The 18,023-nt window shown below is 39.7% G+C and overlaps 1 protein-coding gene across 4 annotated transcripts; it reads right to left on the reverse strand.

Moving 5' to 3' along the window:
• Positions 1-1,729: 1,729 nt before the first annotated feature.
• pxylp1 (2-phosphoxylose phosphatase 1) lies at positions 1,730-17,124 on the reverse strand. 4 transcript variants are annotated; one of them, XM_082178845.1, is made up of 6 exons: positions 16,984-17,124; positions 14,006-14,143; positions 7,754-7,915; positions 7,545-7,671; positions 4,757-4,896; positions 1,730-3,253 (listed from the first exon to the last, which is right to left on the reverse strand). In XM_082178845.1, exons 2-6 carry the CDS (start codon positions 14,082-14,084, stop codon positions 2,238-2,240), a joined length of 1,524 nt encoding a protein of 507 aa, XP_082034971.1. In that variant the 5' UTR covers positions 14,085-14,143; positions 16,984-17,124; the 3' UTR covers positions 1,730-2,237. The 4 variants fall into 4 exon arrangements, with proteins under 4 accessions (XP_082034971.1, XP_082034972.1, XP_082034974.1 ...); XM_082178846.1 differs by having other exon boundaries at positions 16,945-17,105; XM_082178848.1 differs by lacking the exons at positions 14,006-14,143; positions 16,984-17,124 and adding exons at positions 7,991-8,130; positions 8,875-11,182.
• Positions 17,125-18,023: the final 899 nt, after the last annotated feature.

Here is an 18,023-nt window from a genome sequence, read left to right on the forward strand (position 1 = left end):
AAGTCAGCAAATAAATGATCTTTTCTTTGGCGAGGAAGGCAGCGGCTAATTAAAATCATCTCGTAGAGATCACAAGGCCTCAGATTCCTTTACTTACATCCCAATACACACTCCTGGGGAAATTTTGGAGATTACTCTGGGACAGATTTTTGGCTGTTGTGATTGAGTTATTTGACAAGCAAGGCTAAAACTAGTCCGCATGATTTGCAATCTCATATTTAACAATAATGACTCAAATCCAAAGAGGCTTTCTGCATTTAGTATGTATAATGCTGACCAACGAACTGATGCTTGCACTACTTCTATCGTGCTGACTCAACCTGAAGTCAACTGGCTGAATTCTTACTCTCGGAGCCATGACCACAGACTAAAGTCTCCTGCCACCTTGTGGCCAGCATGTGAAACACAAAATAGAAGAATAATATAGAAGAATATAATAGAAGAATATAACTAGTTTGGCCAGTTCAATAGTTAATTTAGCTAGTATGCTCATATGAGTGAAAGGTATGACTGTATTTACCAATTCCAATAGGATTTACTGGCTTTACACGACTTCAAGATCTCTGAAATCACTAGTCTGCTTCGAAAAACGTTTTGTTGCCTGGTTAATACAATGGTGAAAAACAATTGATTTACCAAAAAAGTTTTACCAAAGTTTACCAAAATTAGTGGCATCATATATTTAAAATTTTTAGTTTGATAGCTTAATAGCCAGTAACCTAGATACGCCCATGCAGAATTATTCTTTGGTGTTTTCTGTACAGCTGGTCTTATACCAACACTGTAGGACAATTAGTTGAATGAATCTTTCCGCGTTGGACTGTTACTGTACTTATCAGGTATTTTAAATAAACCCATGTGGCCTCATTATCATTACCATCTATCATTACCATGGAAATCAAAACAAACTGTGTTTTCGCCCCGCTACAAACGGGACTCGAACCTGCGTCTATGGCATGGGAGGCAGGCGCGCTAACAAGGATGCTAAAGGCCACAGTCTCTAGTGCTAGTCGCTAGTGCACTTCTTGAGATCAGGGGAGTGAGGTTTACTTATACAATTTGTCTGAAAGTCAAAATTATATGTATTTTTTCAGATAAACCTAAAAGAAAAAAATTTTAGACAAAATGATTCATTTATTGAAAAATGTGCTTTGGAATGTGGCAGCACACTAATCATAAGAACGTCATAATACAAAAGTTCATTTGAATCAATTTTACAGTACTCAGAAATACTACCACTCCTTTCAGCTTTACATTATACAAAAATAAAAAGAACAAAAAAGAAATTAAAAGCACACACAATGTGTGAGGAATGTGTCAGGACAACATGACTGCGCAAAACTAGAAATTCTGCTAATACAATTCAAGTGAGAACTCATCCGGGACATCAAATGGAAGAGACGTGAAATGGAAATAACTTCCAATTCCAGATCACTGCAGAAACTCTGCAATAAAGTGGCGAAGTGCCCTATATCTAATACAAATATTTAAGAAATGTGTAAAAAAAAAAAAAACTGACAGTTTCTCTATTTAGCACATCCATTGGGATTGTCATGATGACTGGGCAGGATTCCTATATCACTGACTCAGAATAAAGGCAAGAGGTGTTTTAACAAGTGACTGTTTGTGTGCTGGATATTTGTGCTTTTTAGGGTCGTTTGACATCACGTCACATTTAAAACCACAGTCGTCATACAGATGTGCATATTCAATCACTGCCAATCTCTGTAAAAAATAAAAAAAAGTTGCTGTAAACAACAGTTTTTGTCAGTTGATTTGATGTGATTAGCAAAGTGTACCAATTTTTGTGCAGGACAATTATTTGCTCCACAAACTTAACACTACATCAAAAACATTAGCAGTACTCACTCTTAAAGGAACAGTTCACCCCCAAAAAAAACTATTCTGAAACTCTCACTGTCACGTCATTCCAAACCTTTTTTGGAAAACAAAGGAGCAAATTTAGAAAAATGTTAATGCTGCTCTTGATCCATACAATGAAAACATGCAGTGATAAGCACCTGGAAACTCCTTGGTATAAAGTGCTTAAGTCGAATGGACTTTTAGGGAGATTTTCTTGCTTTTTCTTCTTCTCATTTTTATTGATCATTTTGCCATATGCACTCCACAAAAAGTCATATGGGTTTGGAACAAAATGAAGCAAATGATGACAGAATTGTCCAGAATATTTGGGTAAACTATTCCTGTTCATCCTCCCTTGGCGCTCTGTTCATATATTACAGTACAATTTGGCGGCAGGCCTGCTGGTAACTCGTAGCATTAACGATATTGAACATATCCTTCCTCACAAAAGACAGGAAATTACCCAGAGGGCACAGTGGCTGAGCAGAGTGTCGATTGTGGTCACGGCAGAAAGCTGTGTCAAAGGTCAAGTCCTCTCCGTTATAAAGAACACGAATAAACATATCATCCAACCACTTTCCACGTTTCCTATCGTTCTTTCTCTCTTTCGCTTCGGGGCTATTCCACAGCTCAAACACTAAGCGGGCCGCAAATCGTGGAAATCCCGCCCCTTCCAGACCGAGCGCGCTTAGCAATGGCGCCATGGTCACGTCATGAGCAGATGCTAAAGCGAAGCCCGCCTCTTCTGTGCCTTTGCGCGTCTGGCTTCCTCTGGCGATCTTCTCCAGTCGCGCTGCGGTACGGTTGAGGTACGGATGAGCCGCGAGCACGGCGTAGCGACGATAAAGCCCCGCCTTCCGCCGCTCCAGTTCGTCGTCTTTCTGCTGCCGTCGAATCACAGCAAAGTGCTGTAGAGTAAGACACGCCCCCTCATCTGGAGCATTCAATGTAGACTGTGTGCTGGAGCATGGAAAGGGAAGACCGTGGCAAAAGTGACACAACAAAGCATCCACTGGATTGGCCGCCCTCAGAGTCTTTGTGGCCACACCTAACGTCTTGGCCATGGCGACATACGTGCGTTCGAGTTCGGTGTCGGCTGTCCTCTGGTGATACTGCCTACGCTGCTCCTGGTCCAGGTACCGGTTGCGTGTGGGACAGTCGCACGAGGAACCGCAGAAAAGCGTACTCCACTGCTGTCTAACCGTCAGACGCGACCAATCGAAATGCGGGAGGAAGCCGAAGAGGAAGGCCAATCCACTCTGGAGGGTGCGGCTTTTACCTGTAGTCTCCACCCACAACTGACGCGGTGACCAATCAGCAGCGAGCAGATTGTGACGCTTGATGTAGGCCTGGCGAAGATGATCGCCGTTTTTCAAGTGCTGTACGACTCCTGACAGAGAGAAAAAGAGAAAGAAATGTTAATAAGTAACATTTCACACCAGTGATATTTTAGCGTCATTGATATATTGCTACAGTTTTTGTTAATTCGAATTATTTTTTTATTTTTTTTATGTTTGTTTAATGTTGTTTTTGTCATTTATATTAGATTTTTTTTTAAATATGTCTATAATTTGTATTAGTTTTTATACCAAATTTTATTTTAGTACTTAAGCAAAAATGAGAAATGTTGCATAGGCAACTAAATTAAATAACATAAGTTTCATTTTATATATATAAAAAATTTTTTTTTTTAATTCCAGTTGACATTTACTTCATTTCAAGCAGCACTTTGTGATTTTAGTTAATGATAGTTTCACACCAAGAATACAACATACATATACATACATAGATATTATATAATGTATATGTATAATAGATTTTACATAAATATTGCCACACTGTGGCTGCATCCGAGATCACATACTTCCCTGCTATATAGTAGGGTAGGCGAAAAACAGTATGTGACAAAAGAAATATGTCTGATTTCACAGTACTCATAAAAGAGTGGGTAAAAAGTACCTGGATGAACTACTACTTCCGGTGAGATTCTGAAGTGTGCATATGATGGACACTTTACTATCCCATGAGGCCACAGGAGAGGATTTATGAATGGCAGTGAAGCGACACAACCATAGACAGTATAAGAAATGGACAGAGTCATCTCATTGGAACTCAATTGAGGCAAGTGAAGCCCATTTTCAGCGATTTTTTAGGACTTCCGTTCCTGACGCGCAGACTCAAACTGAGCTTGACGACGTAGATGTGACGTGAGCAACCCGTCTGTCTTCTAGTGGCTGTGGCATGAGAAATCTGAATCATTCCCTTCCGAATCTTGCAGAGACGGAGAGCGTGAGTAGGAGCTGTCCATGAGCTACGAGCAGGAGAAACTTTTGCTAGGTATTCTGATTAATTATTTTGTCATTTTGCCTCCACGTCTCCCCGATTGCCCGCGAGCTTCTCCTCCCGTCAATACGGTAATCTCTCTACTGTGCGACAGAGAGTCGTGTGGTTATGACGCAATCGTTAGCCTACTTTTACAAAAACTGTTTTTACTGGGCCATAACGTAAGCTACATGGTAATGGAGCATTTTATACATTGTCGTGTTTCTTTAGAAATAAATAATGGACAAATGGAGTCTTCAAACGCCTCAGATGTAAAGTTATTCGCTGTCAAAGTGACGCCAAAATGAATGGGAGTCAATGGGATGCTAACAGCAGGTGAAGTTCTGCTACAAGATGGTGGCACGCGGCCGGCTTCAACTTCCGGTCGACTTCCTTCCCGCTTGGACACAACTGACGCTGGTAGGTCACATGATAATGACAATATAGCTCATACTACACACATTCATACTATATAGAACATACTTTCTTAGCGGTTGTGAAGTAATTACTTATTCAAAATAAGTACCTACTCAAGAGAGTATGATTTCAGACGCAGCCTGTGACTGGTTACCTGTCTGTGTAAGCTCTCCCATTTCACAGGTGCTGTGACTGGGTAATCGGGGCAGAGATCCCAGTGATGCGTCCCAGTGACCACGCCCACCGAGAGCCATGTGACTAATGAAGGCGGCCAAAAGGGGGTGAGAGGGCTCTCTGTGAAATTACAACCATGAAAGAGGTTTTAGAACTTATTTTAAATCAGAAATACATTTGATCCATTACATTCATGAAACTTTTTTTTTTTTTTTTTAGATTAACAGTCTAAACCAGATGTCTCCTGAGGACCCCACTGTCCTGCAAAGTATATTTCCAACACTTCAGCTCACCTGCCTGTATATTTTCAAGTAATCCCAAACAGCTTGATCAGCTGCTTCAGGTGTGTTTGATTAGGTTTGGAGCTGAACTCCACAGGAGCAGGACTGAAGACCTCTGGTCTAAACAACACAATGCATCATAATGGCCAACAAGCAGCTCTGAGGAGCCACGTGAGAGTGTCATTACAAGATATATCCACAAGGGGGAGGCATGATAACATGTATAATGATAGAAGCTAGAAAACTATTTGAATTTTTCAAGCTAATCTATACATGCACCCGGGACATCTTCAAAGGGAATAAAAAGGTCGATTAGCCTTTTGGTCTATTATAAAAAGCAAATTTTTACTTTCAGGAGTAGGACGTGGGTTAGTCTGTATCAAATAATTAGTCAAATAATTAGTAGTCGGTGGTGGTGGTGGCGCAATGGATAAGACACATGCCTTTGGTGTGAGAGACCCGGGTTCGAATCCACTGTGAGACACCAATGTGTCCCTGAGCAAGACACTTAACCCCTAGTTGCTCCAGAGGCGTGCGACCTCTGACATATATAGCAATTGTAAGTCGCTTTGTATAAAAGCGTCAGCTAAATGAATAAATGTAAATGTAAATGTAGTAGTCAAATAAAGTCAAGGGCAGAGGTCTGCTATGAGCTTTGTTCCCGAAAGAAGACGACAACAGCATTATCAAGAGCATGGATATTTACTACACTAAACTGATACATAATGCAACTACAATTACATGAAACATGCATCATTAAAAAAATTATTGCATAGATTTAATGCAGATCTAATGCAACTAAGAATAAATCAAAACAAAATAATGTTCTGTCATTACTATATGCACTATATGCAATAGACTCTGGGGTAAAGTTGATCATTTTGAATAGACTTCAGAAAACTCCAGCAGGGATGTTGGATTACTGCATTTTATTATAATACATCTTCATTTTAAGTCAGAACCCGTCAGAGCATTACGGTCCTGTTGGGTCGGGTCACAAAGGCAATCACACATCAGACCTCTAAGGGTATGTCTGTATTTAGATAGCAAGGTTTGCATGTTTGTGAAGAACTAGAGCATGAGAACGAGACGAGGATTTATGGTTGAGGATTACTTTGTAATACATAAATCTCAGACATCATGGGAATATTATGGGTTGCTGTGCATGATTAATAATTCTTGGGATATTCTGAAGCACAGCATTTGTCATGTCATTGGTTAGAATACTATGATGAATCCATGGAAACACAACAATGTTATTTTAGGTAGCATTACAGTGACTCTTCACTGCTGCCGTAACCACGGCGACACGGCTCAGGGATGGATAAAAGACGACTGCGGGAATGGAATATTAATCTGATAACGATTCATAAACTGCATGCCCTATTGATAAACAGTAAACCTGATAAACACACAAACATAAGTCCACTGAGGGTTATCAGTTGTAAGCTCAAAGAAAATACAATCTTTTAATATGATGGACCTTGAAAACAGCAGCATTTTAAAATGACGCATTATGTACTTTTTCAGTCATTTCATTATATTGTGACAGACATACAGATAGATAGACAAAGACAGACAGATAGATAGCCTGAGAGTGAGATAGATAGATAGATGGACGGACGGAGGGATGGATGGATGGATGGATGGATGGATGGACGGACGGACGGACGGATGGACGGACGGACGGACGGACGGACAGATAGATAGATAGATAGATAGATAGATAGATAGATAGATGGATGGATGGATGGACGGACGGACAGACAATGGGATAGATGGATGGATGGACAGAGTGGGATAGATGGATGGATGGACGGACAGACAGTGGGATAGATAGATAGATAGATAGATAGATAGATAGATAGATAGATAGATAGATAGATAGATAGATAGATAGATAGATAGATAGATAGATAGATAGATAGATAGATAGATAGATAGATAGATAGATAGATGGATAGATAGATGGATAGATGGATGATGGACAGACAATGGGATAGATGGATGGACAGAGGGATAGATAGATGGATGATGGACAGACAATGGGATAGATGGATGGATGGACAGAGTGGGATGGATGGACGGACGGACGGACAGACAGACAGTGGGATAGATAGATAGATAGATAGATAGATAGATAGATAGATAGATAGATAGATAGATAGATAGATAGATAGATAGATAGATAGATAGATAGATAGATAGATAGATAGATAGATAGATAGATAGATAGATAGATAGATGGATGGATGATGGACAGACAATGGGATAGATGGATGGATGTACAGAGTGGGATGGACGGACGGACGGACGGATGGAAAGTGAGATAGATAGATAGATAGATAGATAGATAGATAGATAGATAGATAGATAGATAGATAGATAGATAGATAGATAGATAGATAGATAGATAGATAGATAGATAGATAGATAGATAGATAGATATAGATGGCATCATCAGATCATTAATATATGAATGCATACCTCTTCTCTGATAGGGTGCAATCTATGGCGGGTTTCCTGGTTTTTGGGATGGAGTATAAAGGGAAACGGTCTCCATGACGAATCATCACCTGGACCGACAGCAGCCTGTAGTCCGCCGGACTGTGACCTACGACACACACAACTACATCACACCACGTCTGAGAGAGTCTTCAGGTGTGCGAGAAGGTAAATGTGTGTGTGTTTCTTACCCTCCCAGCCGTGCTCGCTGACGTTGGGGTAATTACAGTACTGGTGGGTGTCTCGGATGGGGTCAGGGGCGGGAGGATCCGTATGGAGGACTGGATTCACACGCTTTCTGCTTTTACCAAGTGACCTTTGCTCTGCCACCGGATTGGTTGGAATGAGGTGCACTAGGGAAAGAAAGAAAGGACTATGAGAGTCATTAAGCACAAGCACACACTATTTCCAGCTTCCTCAGTTCTGACCTCATAGAACAAACATTGAGGCTGCACAGTGCTGCGGATTGTTGGATTTTGGGAATTGCCATGGCGATGTGGGCAGAGGGAGGAGTCTGGCCGGATATTAGCCAGTGATTGACAACTACCAGAAAGAGGGCCCTACAATCCTTCAATGTGACAGATAAAAACACAAGACCAACATCTTTGAGCTACATATTTGCACTTTAAGTACACATAAATAATTACAGAAACTTTTATATTATGATAAATGCAATTTTCTTTAAGCAAAAGAATAAACTGTACAATGAAAACACACTCTAATAACTTTTTCAAAACCAGCATTTATTAAACCAGTCCAAAAAGAGCATTTATAGAATCTAACCTGTTTCACACACACTATGAAAAACTGAATTAATGTTTTTATTTTTTTTAAAACATACATGGAAATAAAATGTGAAAATAAGGTATGATGATTCTTAAATAACAATGTTTTAAGAGAAACCTGCAGCATCATCCTCAAACTTTTAAATACATTATAATTTAATACACTTAAATGCATTATAACTTAAATACAAAATTATTCTGTTTTCTAATAACATGGCAAATGAGGGAACTAATAAGATAATTAATGGGAACCAGGTGAACGGAATAAAGGAAAAGAAACGCACTAGGAAACTGGGTCAACATAAAAAGAAAAAAACTGAACATAAACCTGACAAGCTTGTTCCTTTTATATAACAATTACATTTTGAATACACACACAATATAATGAAAAACACTGTTAGCATAGAAACAACCAAACAGCTAAATATATGAATAAATGGCATCGGGCTAAATGAACACTTTATTACAAACAGGTCTGACTCCAGCATTTCCAACTACTGATGTAACCAACCAGGAGTTAAACTCACCAGACAGAAGTATAACGGTTAGCTGGTTTATACGCACAGCGACGGACATTGTGGAGATGTGAAAGCGAGCATGTGCAGGTGTGTGTGTTTGTGCACCTCATACTAGTTTTAATTCAGCACCAAACCCCCTCTGACTTACTCCCGCCTCTAAAAGTGGCCTGTCCAATCACATGTTAGCTCCAAACTCTCAGCCAATCACAGGACAGCTCTGTGTAGAGGCCGGCCACACAAAGAGCTCTTTGTAGCCGAGTATAGTGTACAAGAAAAATCACACACACCTAAAACACAAATACAATAGACACAAATCAAACAGGACAGACAGTGTTTATACTGCTGTTCAAGGCCATTGGGCTGATATTGTGTGTGTGTGTGTGTGTTGGCATCGTGCACTTCAGCGATGAAGCAATGCTGACAGAAACCTACAATTAACCAGGATGAGAACCGGTCCTCTTTCATCCTTCACTTCTCTCTTTCTCATTTTCAATGTATAGCTTCTTTCTCTCCGTCTGCTTGTTAGTCTACAGACCTGGAGCCTCTTTCTTTAAAACTGCATCAGTCATGCTTGAGTGAACTGAAGTAAAGAGAGAGAGAGGATAATTTAAGACTCGGTTCTGTCCTACATTCAGACAGCTTTCAGCTCATGTTGGAGAAACCACAAAGGAGGGAATGAATTAGTAATGACCTCACACAGGGTGAAAGAAACAGGCAACGTGAGGAAGGCAGAATGACAGTAAGGATGACAAACATAATCAGCATTAGTGCAACCCATATCAGAACAAAAACTGTCACTTAAAACGACATTGCATTATAGATAACTCTTTTATGAGCTATTTTTGCAATGAGTTTTAAGCAACTGGTCTAAAGGTGGATGCACAAAATGGTAAAAAGACAGTGAAATGGTTTAGAGTGTGTTCATACTTTAGTTCAGTTCTGCATATGATGGTCTTTTGACCAGCTGAGAACTCATGAAGAGCTTATAAAATGTGTAAAGGAGAAAAAAACAGTAGCAGGAATTTCTCTCCGTCACACACACAAACATAGATCTGCTGCGGGGAGACACTGTTCTGATGCCTGTACTGAACTGTGATAGGCAACATTGCGACTATGACGAGAAAAAACACGAATGCTTGAGAATTCTGTCCTTTTTAGGCTCTCATCTTGTGAGATCATGTCCTATTTTTGGTTTGTTTGGATGTCTTTGGTCCGTGATGCGTTCATATTTCAGTCGAACCGCGCCATAGTTCGTTTGGAAGTGGAACAATACCCATCTTTCAGACCCATCTTTTCAGCTCGGCTCTCGGTCTGCTTGTTTGGACAGGGATCAGATGGCAGCGTTCACAGTTATTTAAATGAACCACACTAACAGAGCAATCGCACCAGAATTCGTTTTAATCTAACCAAACCTGCCAAGTTTGAACAGACACTTAAGGACAGAGGGAGACTGAAAACCATGTCAAAGGCCGACTCTTTTATGTCTGAACACAACAAAAACTTGGTTCTTGTACACTGGCCAGGTAGATCCTGTTGCTCAGACTGAGCTGTGATTGGATGTGGGATGCAGAGGGCGGATATTAACAGTATCACTGACCAATCCCTACTTACCTCATCCAAAAAAATGTCATGTTTGGTTTCATTTGAGTTGGCTTTGCAAATTCTTACCATCTGCGCTGTTAAACGACTAAATTAGCAGGATTTCCCTGTAGCTGTCACTGTGACATGAAATATTTAATCTGCAGGGCTGGTTTCTAAGATATAGATAACCGCAGTCCTCGGCGAAAGAGGATTTTCAGTCAAGGACATGGGACACTGGGGTCTAATCTGGCAATAATCTGTCTCAAAAAGCCAATCTAACTGACCCTTATATTATAAAAATACATGAACATTTCTCTTCTGCCAATCATATTCTCACTAATGGCTTTGGGACTTCCAGGTTTTTTGACTGCTCGGTTTCTAGTCTTAAAAATAAATCATGTAAACATGATATGATTCCAGGGACTGCATTTAGACTGTCTAAACCAACCGCCTGTAAAGTATCATCCATGTGTCAGCTGGCGGCCCCTAACTTATGCTGGGTTAACAAGCTCATGTAAATGTGGTCAGAGAGAGTCTGTGCTTGTCTTAAGTCAGCATGCAATGAAAATTCACCTAAAATGTATCTATTTTCTAAATGCATGTTCTAAATCATATTGCAAGCAGTTAAAATTTTGTAGTTTTGAACTTGAATTGTTTAACTCTTTCAACACCAGCATTTTTTTTTTTAAAGATGCCAGCCAGCGCCAGCATTTTTGATCATTTTCACAAAAATGTCAAGGCCCCCCATAATATCTAGTTGTATTAATATCTGAACATGCAATATGTCAAAAGAATGAGAGAATGAGAGACTGCTAATATATATATATATATATATATATATATATATATATATATATATATATATATATATATATATATATATATATATATATATATATATATATATATATTCTAGGCTTTGTGCATTCTTCTTTATCAACACTTGAATGTGGGTACGTTTCATAAAAAAGCAACATTTTGAACAAAATACTGAGAAAAATCGCATTTTTGTCAAACACTATGTCCAGATCGGATTCAGAACGATGATCAAAACATAGATGGAGTAGATCGAGATGGAGTAGATCGAGTCCATCAACACCCCCAAAGCTTCACAGTCATTAACCCTACCTGGGTCGACATTTTATTCAGTAACGTCAGGTTTGATTTTTATGCTGTTTAATGTTTTATGATCACGTTATTTTACATGTGCGTAAGCAATGCTTCTATCGCTTCTTTCTGCTTCTTCTTCGCCTGTGTTTGATCTGGAGATTCTGTACTATTTCAGAAGATGCCTGATAGTCAATGTCAGAGAAGTGTTGTGTCGTTAATGAAGGAAAATTACGTCATTGGCGAGAAAGTGTTGCGTCATAAATTATGGAAAATTCCATCTTTGGCAGGGAAAAGGATTAATCAAAATGTCATAACTGGACCTCCCAATGAAAACAGCACACTTCTCTCTGGTGATGTATGCAGGACTTCTCCAATCATTTAGTCTGTTTTAACCCCGCCCTTGCAATCTTGCATTTATCTGCCTCCACTTTTAACATCCTCAACATCCAATCAACAACCCATGCATAGAACCAAGTCCTCGTCCTAGATTTTTTCTTTTCTGATAATCTGTTACACTTGGTTGTACGTCATAATATGTAAGAAAATATTTGTCGCTACTTCCATTTTATTACGACTTCAGAAATGTTTGACATATTTCTGAGCACAGCAGTGCATCAGGCATAGGCCATGTCATTGATGCTTTCTTCTGTACAGTGGATGAAAGGATCTTAGATTAGTGGTTCCCAGAATGCTAAATTACATGTTTGTTTGTTGGGCATGCACCATCAAGTACCCTGGAGTGAATTTAAGCACCATAGTATATTTCAAAGTAACACCACAGTACCTTTTTATAGATGTTTAAGAATTTGTTATTGAAAAACCCATATTGATTGACCCAAAATCTGAATATTGAGGGTGTTCATGGTGGCCTACAGGCCTAGTGTCATGAAACTGCTCTGACACACAGGATAATTGAAAGGATAATCCACAATCGTAGTCCAAAACAGGCAAGATGTCAATAGCCCAGTCCAAACAATGACAGAGTTCAATGCACAGGCAAACAGAGAAATCCAGGGCAACAGGCAAAAGATCAAAACCAAGACACGGGCAACAAGGATACAAAGCTCAGAAATGCAATACAGACACATACGAGACTTTGAAATGAGTGACTGAAATTAACCAGGCTTATTTAGCTAGGGACTGTAATGAGAAATAGCTGAGAACAATCAGGGAAGATGAGACCGGCAAGTGAGTTCCGGGAAATGTAGTCCATGTTGCAATGACAATGAACAAGAGGGGAGAGCTGGTTATCCAGATGCTCCTCAACGGGTCACAGAAGTCCAGGAGGAAGGTGGAGCGGAGGCGGACCCGGGGGTGGGATGGAGGGCCAGGTCCATGGAGTGGAGGAAGGACCCCATGGTGGAGCAGATGACCACCAAGGCAGTGTAGACAGGACTGAAGACCCCCGCAGAGCAAATGACCACCACAGCCAAGCGGACGGGACTAAAGATCCCCACGATGGAGATGGTGGGGCCGAAGACCACCTGAAGACTCTGGTGTGGCAGCCATGTTGTGAAGAGAACCTGGTCTTGGGAATACCGGATTGGAAAGCGCTGAGAGAACAGGACTTTGCCACCATCAAAGCTGGAAGTACTGGAGACTGTGATGGGCCAAGCTCCGGTGGCCACATTACAAATGTTTAGGGGAATCGCCCTCCTCAACCTCCCCTTATAACCAGCAGCAAAACATACGAACTGACTCTATTGTTCTAGACTCTTATTTCCTCTAGGCATACATGATTTTATGGGCTCAGTTAAGCCATGACAATACAAGCCCTTAAAAACAGCATCTTTAAGTTTAGTCGATTGGCGAGAACACAGTGCTGTTCAGTGTTGACCTTTATGGTATGGGTACCTTGACATAGGAACCGAATTTCCTTTGCTGGGTCCATCCATGTCTTCTGTCATGAAACTGCTCTGACACACAGGGTTGAGGATCCAACTGGAGTAGTTTATTGAAAGGATAATCAACAATCGTAGTCCAGGAGAGGCAGCTGGTGATTGTGGCACCTAGCATGTTAATACCATGAAATTCAACCAAAGTATAATGGTATTTCCATGGTGTGCCACCGTACGATTTTGTAAGAGTATATAGACACGCTTTGTCTTTTTTTATTTGTTTTGTTGGCTAATTAAAAAATGATCACTTAAATTGTGTTCTACTGAAGCAGGAAAAAAATCCATAATATAGCACTTCAAGGGAAATGCCTTTGTTTAGTGTGTTGAATGCGGTCTAATTGAGACCATATTCCCACTGGAATTACAAAACACACACACACAGGCGCATCCCAAGAATGTAAATACAATCCAGCGGAGGTTAAATTCCCACCTGACACACTAAACATACATACACCGCAGTCCCCAGGGAAACATTAGAGTATGTATGAATAGCTGTAAGCTCATACAGAGGAAACGTGAGTGAAATCATTCATTGTGGTTCACACACTTACAATACTGCAAGCTGAAACTCAGCACCGCCAGCAGCGCACCCACCACCAGCACCACGATGAAACGGCTCCTTGCCAGCATTGTCCTGTGATTGGTTCAGACACCTGTCCATCAGCCATACATGCACAGCTTCCTGTCACCTGCGAAATCAAGAGCAACTTAATATAGCACAATACAAATAACACAACATTACTTTTGTTGACTTTCGTTCATCTTCGGAACACAAATTAAGATATTTTTGATGAAATCTGAGAGCTGTCTCACTCCTCCATAGGCTTCTATGTTATTGAAACTTGCCGGCCCAGAAAGTTAGTAAAGACACGTTAAAATAGTCCAAGTGACTACAGTGGCTCAACCATAAGTTTATCAAACGACTAGAATACTTTTTGTGCGCAAAAAAACACAAAAATAACGACTTTATTCAACTACTCATTTTCTTCTGTGTGGGCCTCTGAGTGAGTTCACATAGTGTAACAGCGTGTTGTACATCACACGCATCACACACATGATCAGCATCGGCCAATAGTGAGCCTATGTTCTGACGTTCCAACGCATTCTCATCCCAAGTCGTCATATACTGACGCTTTTGACATTTCCTCTACATCGAACGCACATGGCACCCTTTAGCGTCAATATGAGACGCACAGAGCTTTGTTCGGTTATGGGTAGGTTTAGGTCTGGGGTAGGGTTAGGGTTAGACCGCTAGGAGGCGCCTTCTGGCCCATATCTATCTGCGGCTCATATTGACGCTAAAGGGTGCCATGTGTGTTCGATGTAGACGAAATGTCAAAAGCGTCAGTATATGACGACTTGGGATGAGATCGGGCTGGACGTTCTGACGTGAGCCTACGTTCTGACGAACTCACGTCAGAGGCCCACACAGAAGAAAATGAAGTTGTTGTTTTTCTTTCGCACAAAAAGTATTCTCGTCGCTTGATAAACTTATGGTTGAGCCACGGTAGTCACTTGGACTATTTTAAACATTGTCTTTACTAACTTTCTGGGCCGGCAAGTTTCAATAACATAGAAGCCTATGGAGTAGTGAGCCAGCTCTCAGATTTCATAAAAAATATCTTAATTTGTGTTCCGAAGGTGAACGAAAGTCTTACGGGGTTGGAACAACATGAGGGTGGGTAATTACTGACAGAATTTTTATTTCTGGGTGAACTATCCCTTTAACACAGTGCTGGTTTCCCTTTTATAAACGTATTGCAGCAAAAACATACCATGTAGGACAACCAAAGTCTGTTGAAACACAAACTGACAACACTACACACAGCACCAGCAAGCAACATGTAATTTACCCCAGTCACACAGAAGCAGAAACTGTTATTAACTCTAAATACATATAATAGTTGTGCTTTTAAATTCATTCCTGCAACAAGCTATTTGACCATATCTAAAGTACACAGACTACACACACAGCTGATGAACTGAGCAGATGTTTAAAGCCGCCAGAGGCCACATCATGAGAGCATTGAACCACACTTCCTTGACTACTACACCCTTCACTCATCTACAGCGGACATGAAAACAAGTATGCATTGACATTTGAAGTATTACAAGGTTTCAGCTGCAGCTTGGAGTTAACACCTTTTTTTTTTTGAAATAAAACTGCAAACCCCTGTGACTCTAATGACAAACACTGTTTCAGACAGTCTCTTGCAGTGTGACATGCCATTCTCCATCTAAAACTAGGACATGAAATATTCATACTTTCAGAATGTGTCACATCACAGGATTATTTAAATGAATTAGTGAAGGCTAAAACTATACAAAAATGCAACTCATACAGAGAATGACTTGAATAGCCTACATGGTTTCAGTCACTGAAAAAAAAGGAGCCATTCTGTCATGTGACAAGAACTATAAAACACTTCCTTGAAGACCCTCCTTACAGTATCTCAAGGTCATCAAGTTCGTTTAAAAAAAACAAAAAAGCATGCTTTCTTCAATGATAGTGATATTCTTGACTCAAAAATTCATATTTATTTTAACTCCTTAAAATAAAATATAAAAAATATTAAGATGCCTACACTCGTGTATTAACTTGGTACTTTTTTGCCTTTGTGATTATACCACTTTCTTGAATTTTTTTTTTTTTGAAAAAGTAAAGGGATTCCTATTCATTTTTCTGTAAAATAATTACAGTTACTTCTGATGTAATTGCATTAAATATGGTAGGCTATACAACAATTTATATAAAACAATAGTGAATTTAACATCAAAATGTAATTTTAAAATGTACGTTTTTAATGTAGGCTAACATTCTACCTTTACACACTTTAGTCAGTTCAAGAATAATTAATGCAATTGTATTAATTTTTAGAGAGAGTAATTAGTAATCTAATTACATTGTTAAAGATGTAATTAGTAGCTAGTAATTAAATACTTTTATAGTATACTTTTAGAGTTACTTGCAACACTGGAACCAAACAAGAATTCATGTATTGCATTTATCAGAACTTGGCACACAGTGTTTTAATCTAACTTCTGTACAGGATTTGTTTTATATTATATATAGACTAGCCTATATGCCTTAGGGCGGCAACTGTAAACACATAGGCTACACAAGTTCAATTTAACCTATAATCTTGATATTGAAAAAACAAAGCCCATGTTATTTGGCATCTACTCAAACATATGGATAAGTATATTAGATGACAGCTCGCCTATGATAACGCATTTTTCGCAATAAATGTCTCAGTCAAAGTGTTGCATCTTGAACTCCGACAATGCAGTAACCACCACACTTTTTCCTTCAAATAATGTCCATCTGTCGTCTTGTGTGAGTGAAGATGATCAGTTTATGATCTTAAAAGAGTATGATCGCGCAAAGGGAAAACGAGAAGAATGCGTATGGAAAAGTGCAAAAGGAATAACGATTCTGGAAGCATCGCGTTCAGTAAGATAAGCAAAGCAACAGATCAAACACACTTACAGACACGTCACGACACGAGAAGAGGGAAACCCGCTTTACCTGACCGAACAGAGCCCAAATATTCCGTTCAGAGGACTCGATCAGAACGATAATCCATCAGTCCCAAAGAACGATCAGACTCAGCCCTGCTGTGAGCCTCTCTGCGGCTCCTCTAACAACATAAACCCTGTGTGTGTGTGTGTGTGTCAGACATTATTGTTGAGTTTTACTGCTCCCTCTGCTGGTCATAGATGGTCAAAAACGTTGTTACCATGGTATACCATGTTATGTGATGGCATGGTAGGCTACTTCCTACTCGATAGCCAATATGAATGTTAACCACATAAATGATATATACATGATTCTCTCTCTCTCTCTCTCTCTCTCTCTCTCTCTCTCTCTCTCTCTCTCTCTCTCTCTCTCTCTCTCTCTCTCTCATAGTTTAGTTTAGTTTAGTTTAGTTTATTTCCACAATTTCACACATTGCATTTGTTGCTACATGTTAGGAGTAGCATATTACAAAAGTGACAAGTTACAAAATATATTACTTTTTCAGCAGCCAAGGACTACTACTACAGTACACACCACGGTTCAAAGTAACCTACCCAACAACTGATCAGGAAAAACAATAGTGTTCTATTGTGAAAAAATGGACTCCCAAGAAGCAATAGCTTATAAATAGGGGTCCATCCCACCACCAGCACCACCAGCACCACCCCACCACCTGGCAAGGATTATGTGAACTTTAAATGCCAGGACAACCATTCTATAAATTGTGGGTATTTAGAATACAGTTACCTTAAGCAGACAAAAATTGACAGTCACAATCCCTTTGTACCTCAATTTGAAATTATCCTTGTACCAAGAGAAAGGGCCGCAAATCCCTCGGGTTTATATCTCTCCAGTAGTTGTTGTTTTAGTTTCTTTTTAAATATAGATAATGAAGCAGATTGTTTTAAATTAGTATCCAGCTCATTCCATAATTGTGGACCGCTGTAACATTCACTAAACCTAGCACTTGTTAAGTTCCTATATTTACCTTTTAGGAGCAGCTTATGTCTAGTGTGGTGTGTGTGAGAAGATGTATATATTCCATTATA

The sequence above is a fragment of the Leuciscus leuciscus genome, assembly GCF_965113295.1.
Source record: "Leuciscus leuciscus genome assembly, chromosome: 9".
Classification (NCBI taxonomy): domain Eukaryota; kingdom Metazoa; phylum Chordata; class Actinopteri; order Cypriniformes; family Leuciscidae; genus Leuciscus; species Leuciscus leuciscus.

Excerpts from the sequence above, each read along its gene's own strand:
- pxylp1 (XM_082178845.1), bottom strand. The coding sequence starts at position 14,084 with ATGCTGGCAAGGAGCCGTTTCATCGTGGTGCTGGTGGTGGGTGCGCTG. Across the intron at positions 7,916-14,005 it reads GAGTTTCAGCTTGCAGTATT|TGCACCTCATTCCAACCAAT; the intron begins GTAAGTGTGTGA and ends TTCTTTCCCTAG. Across the intron at positions 4,897-7,544 it reads TGCACCCTATCAGAGAAGAG|AGAGCCCTCTCACCCCCTTT; the intron begins GTATGCATTCAT and ends GTAATTTCACAG.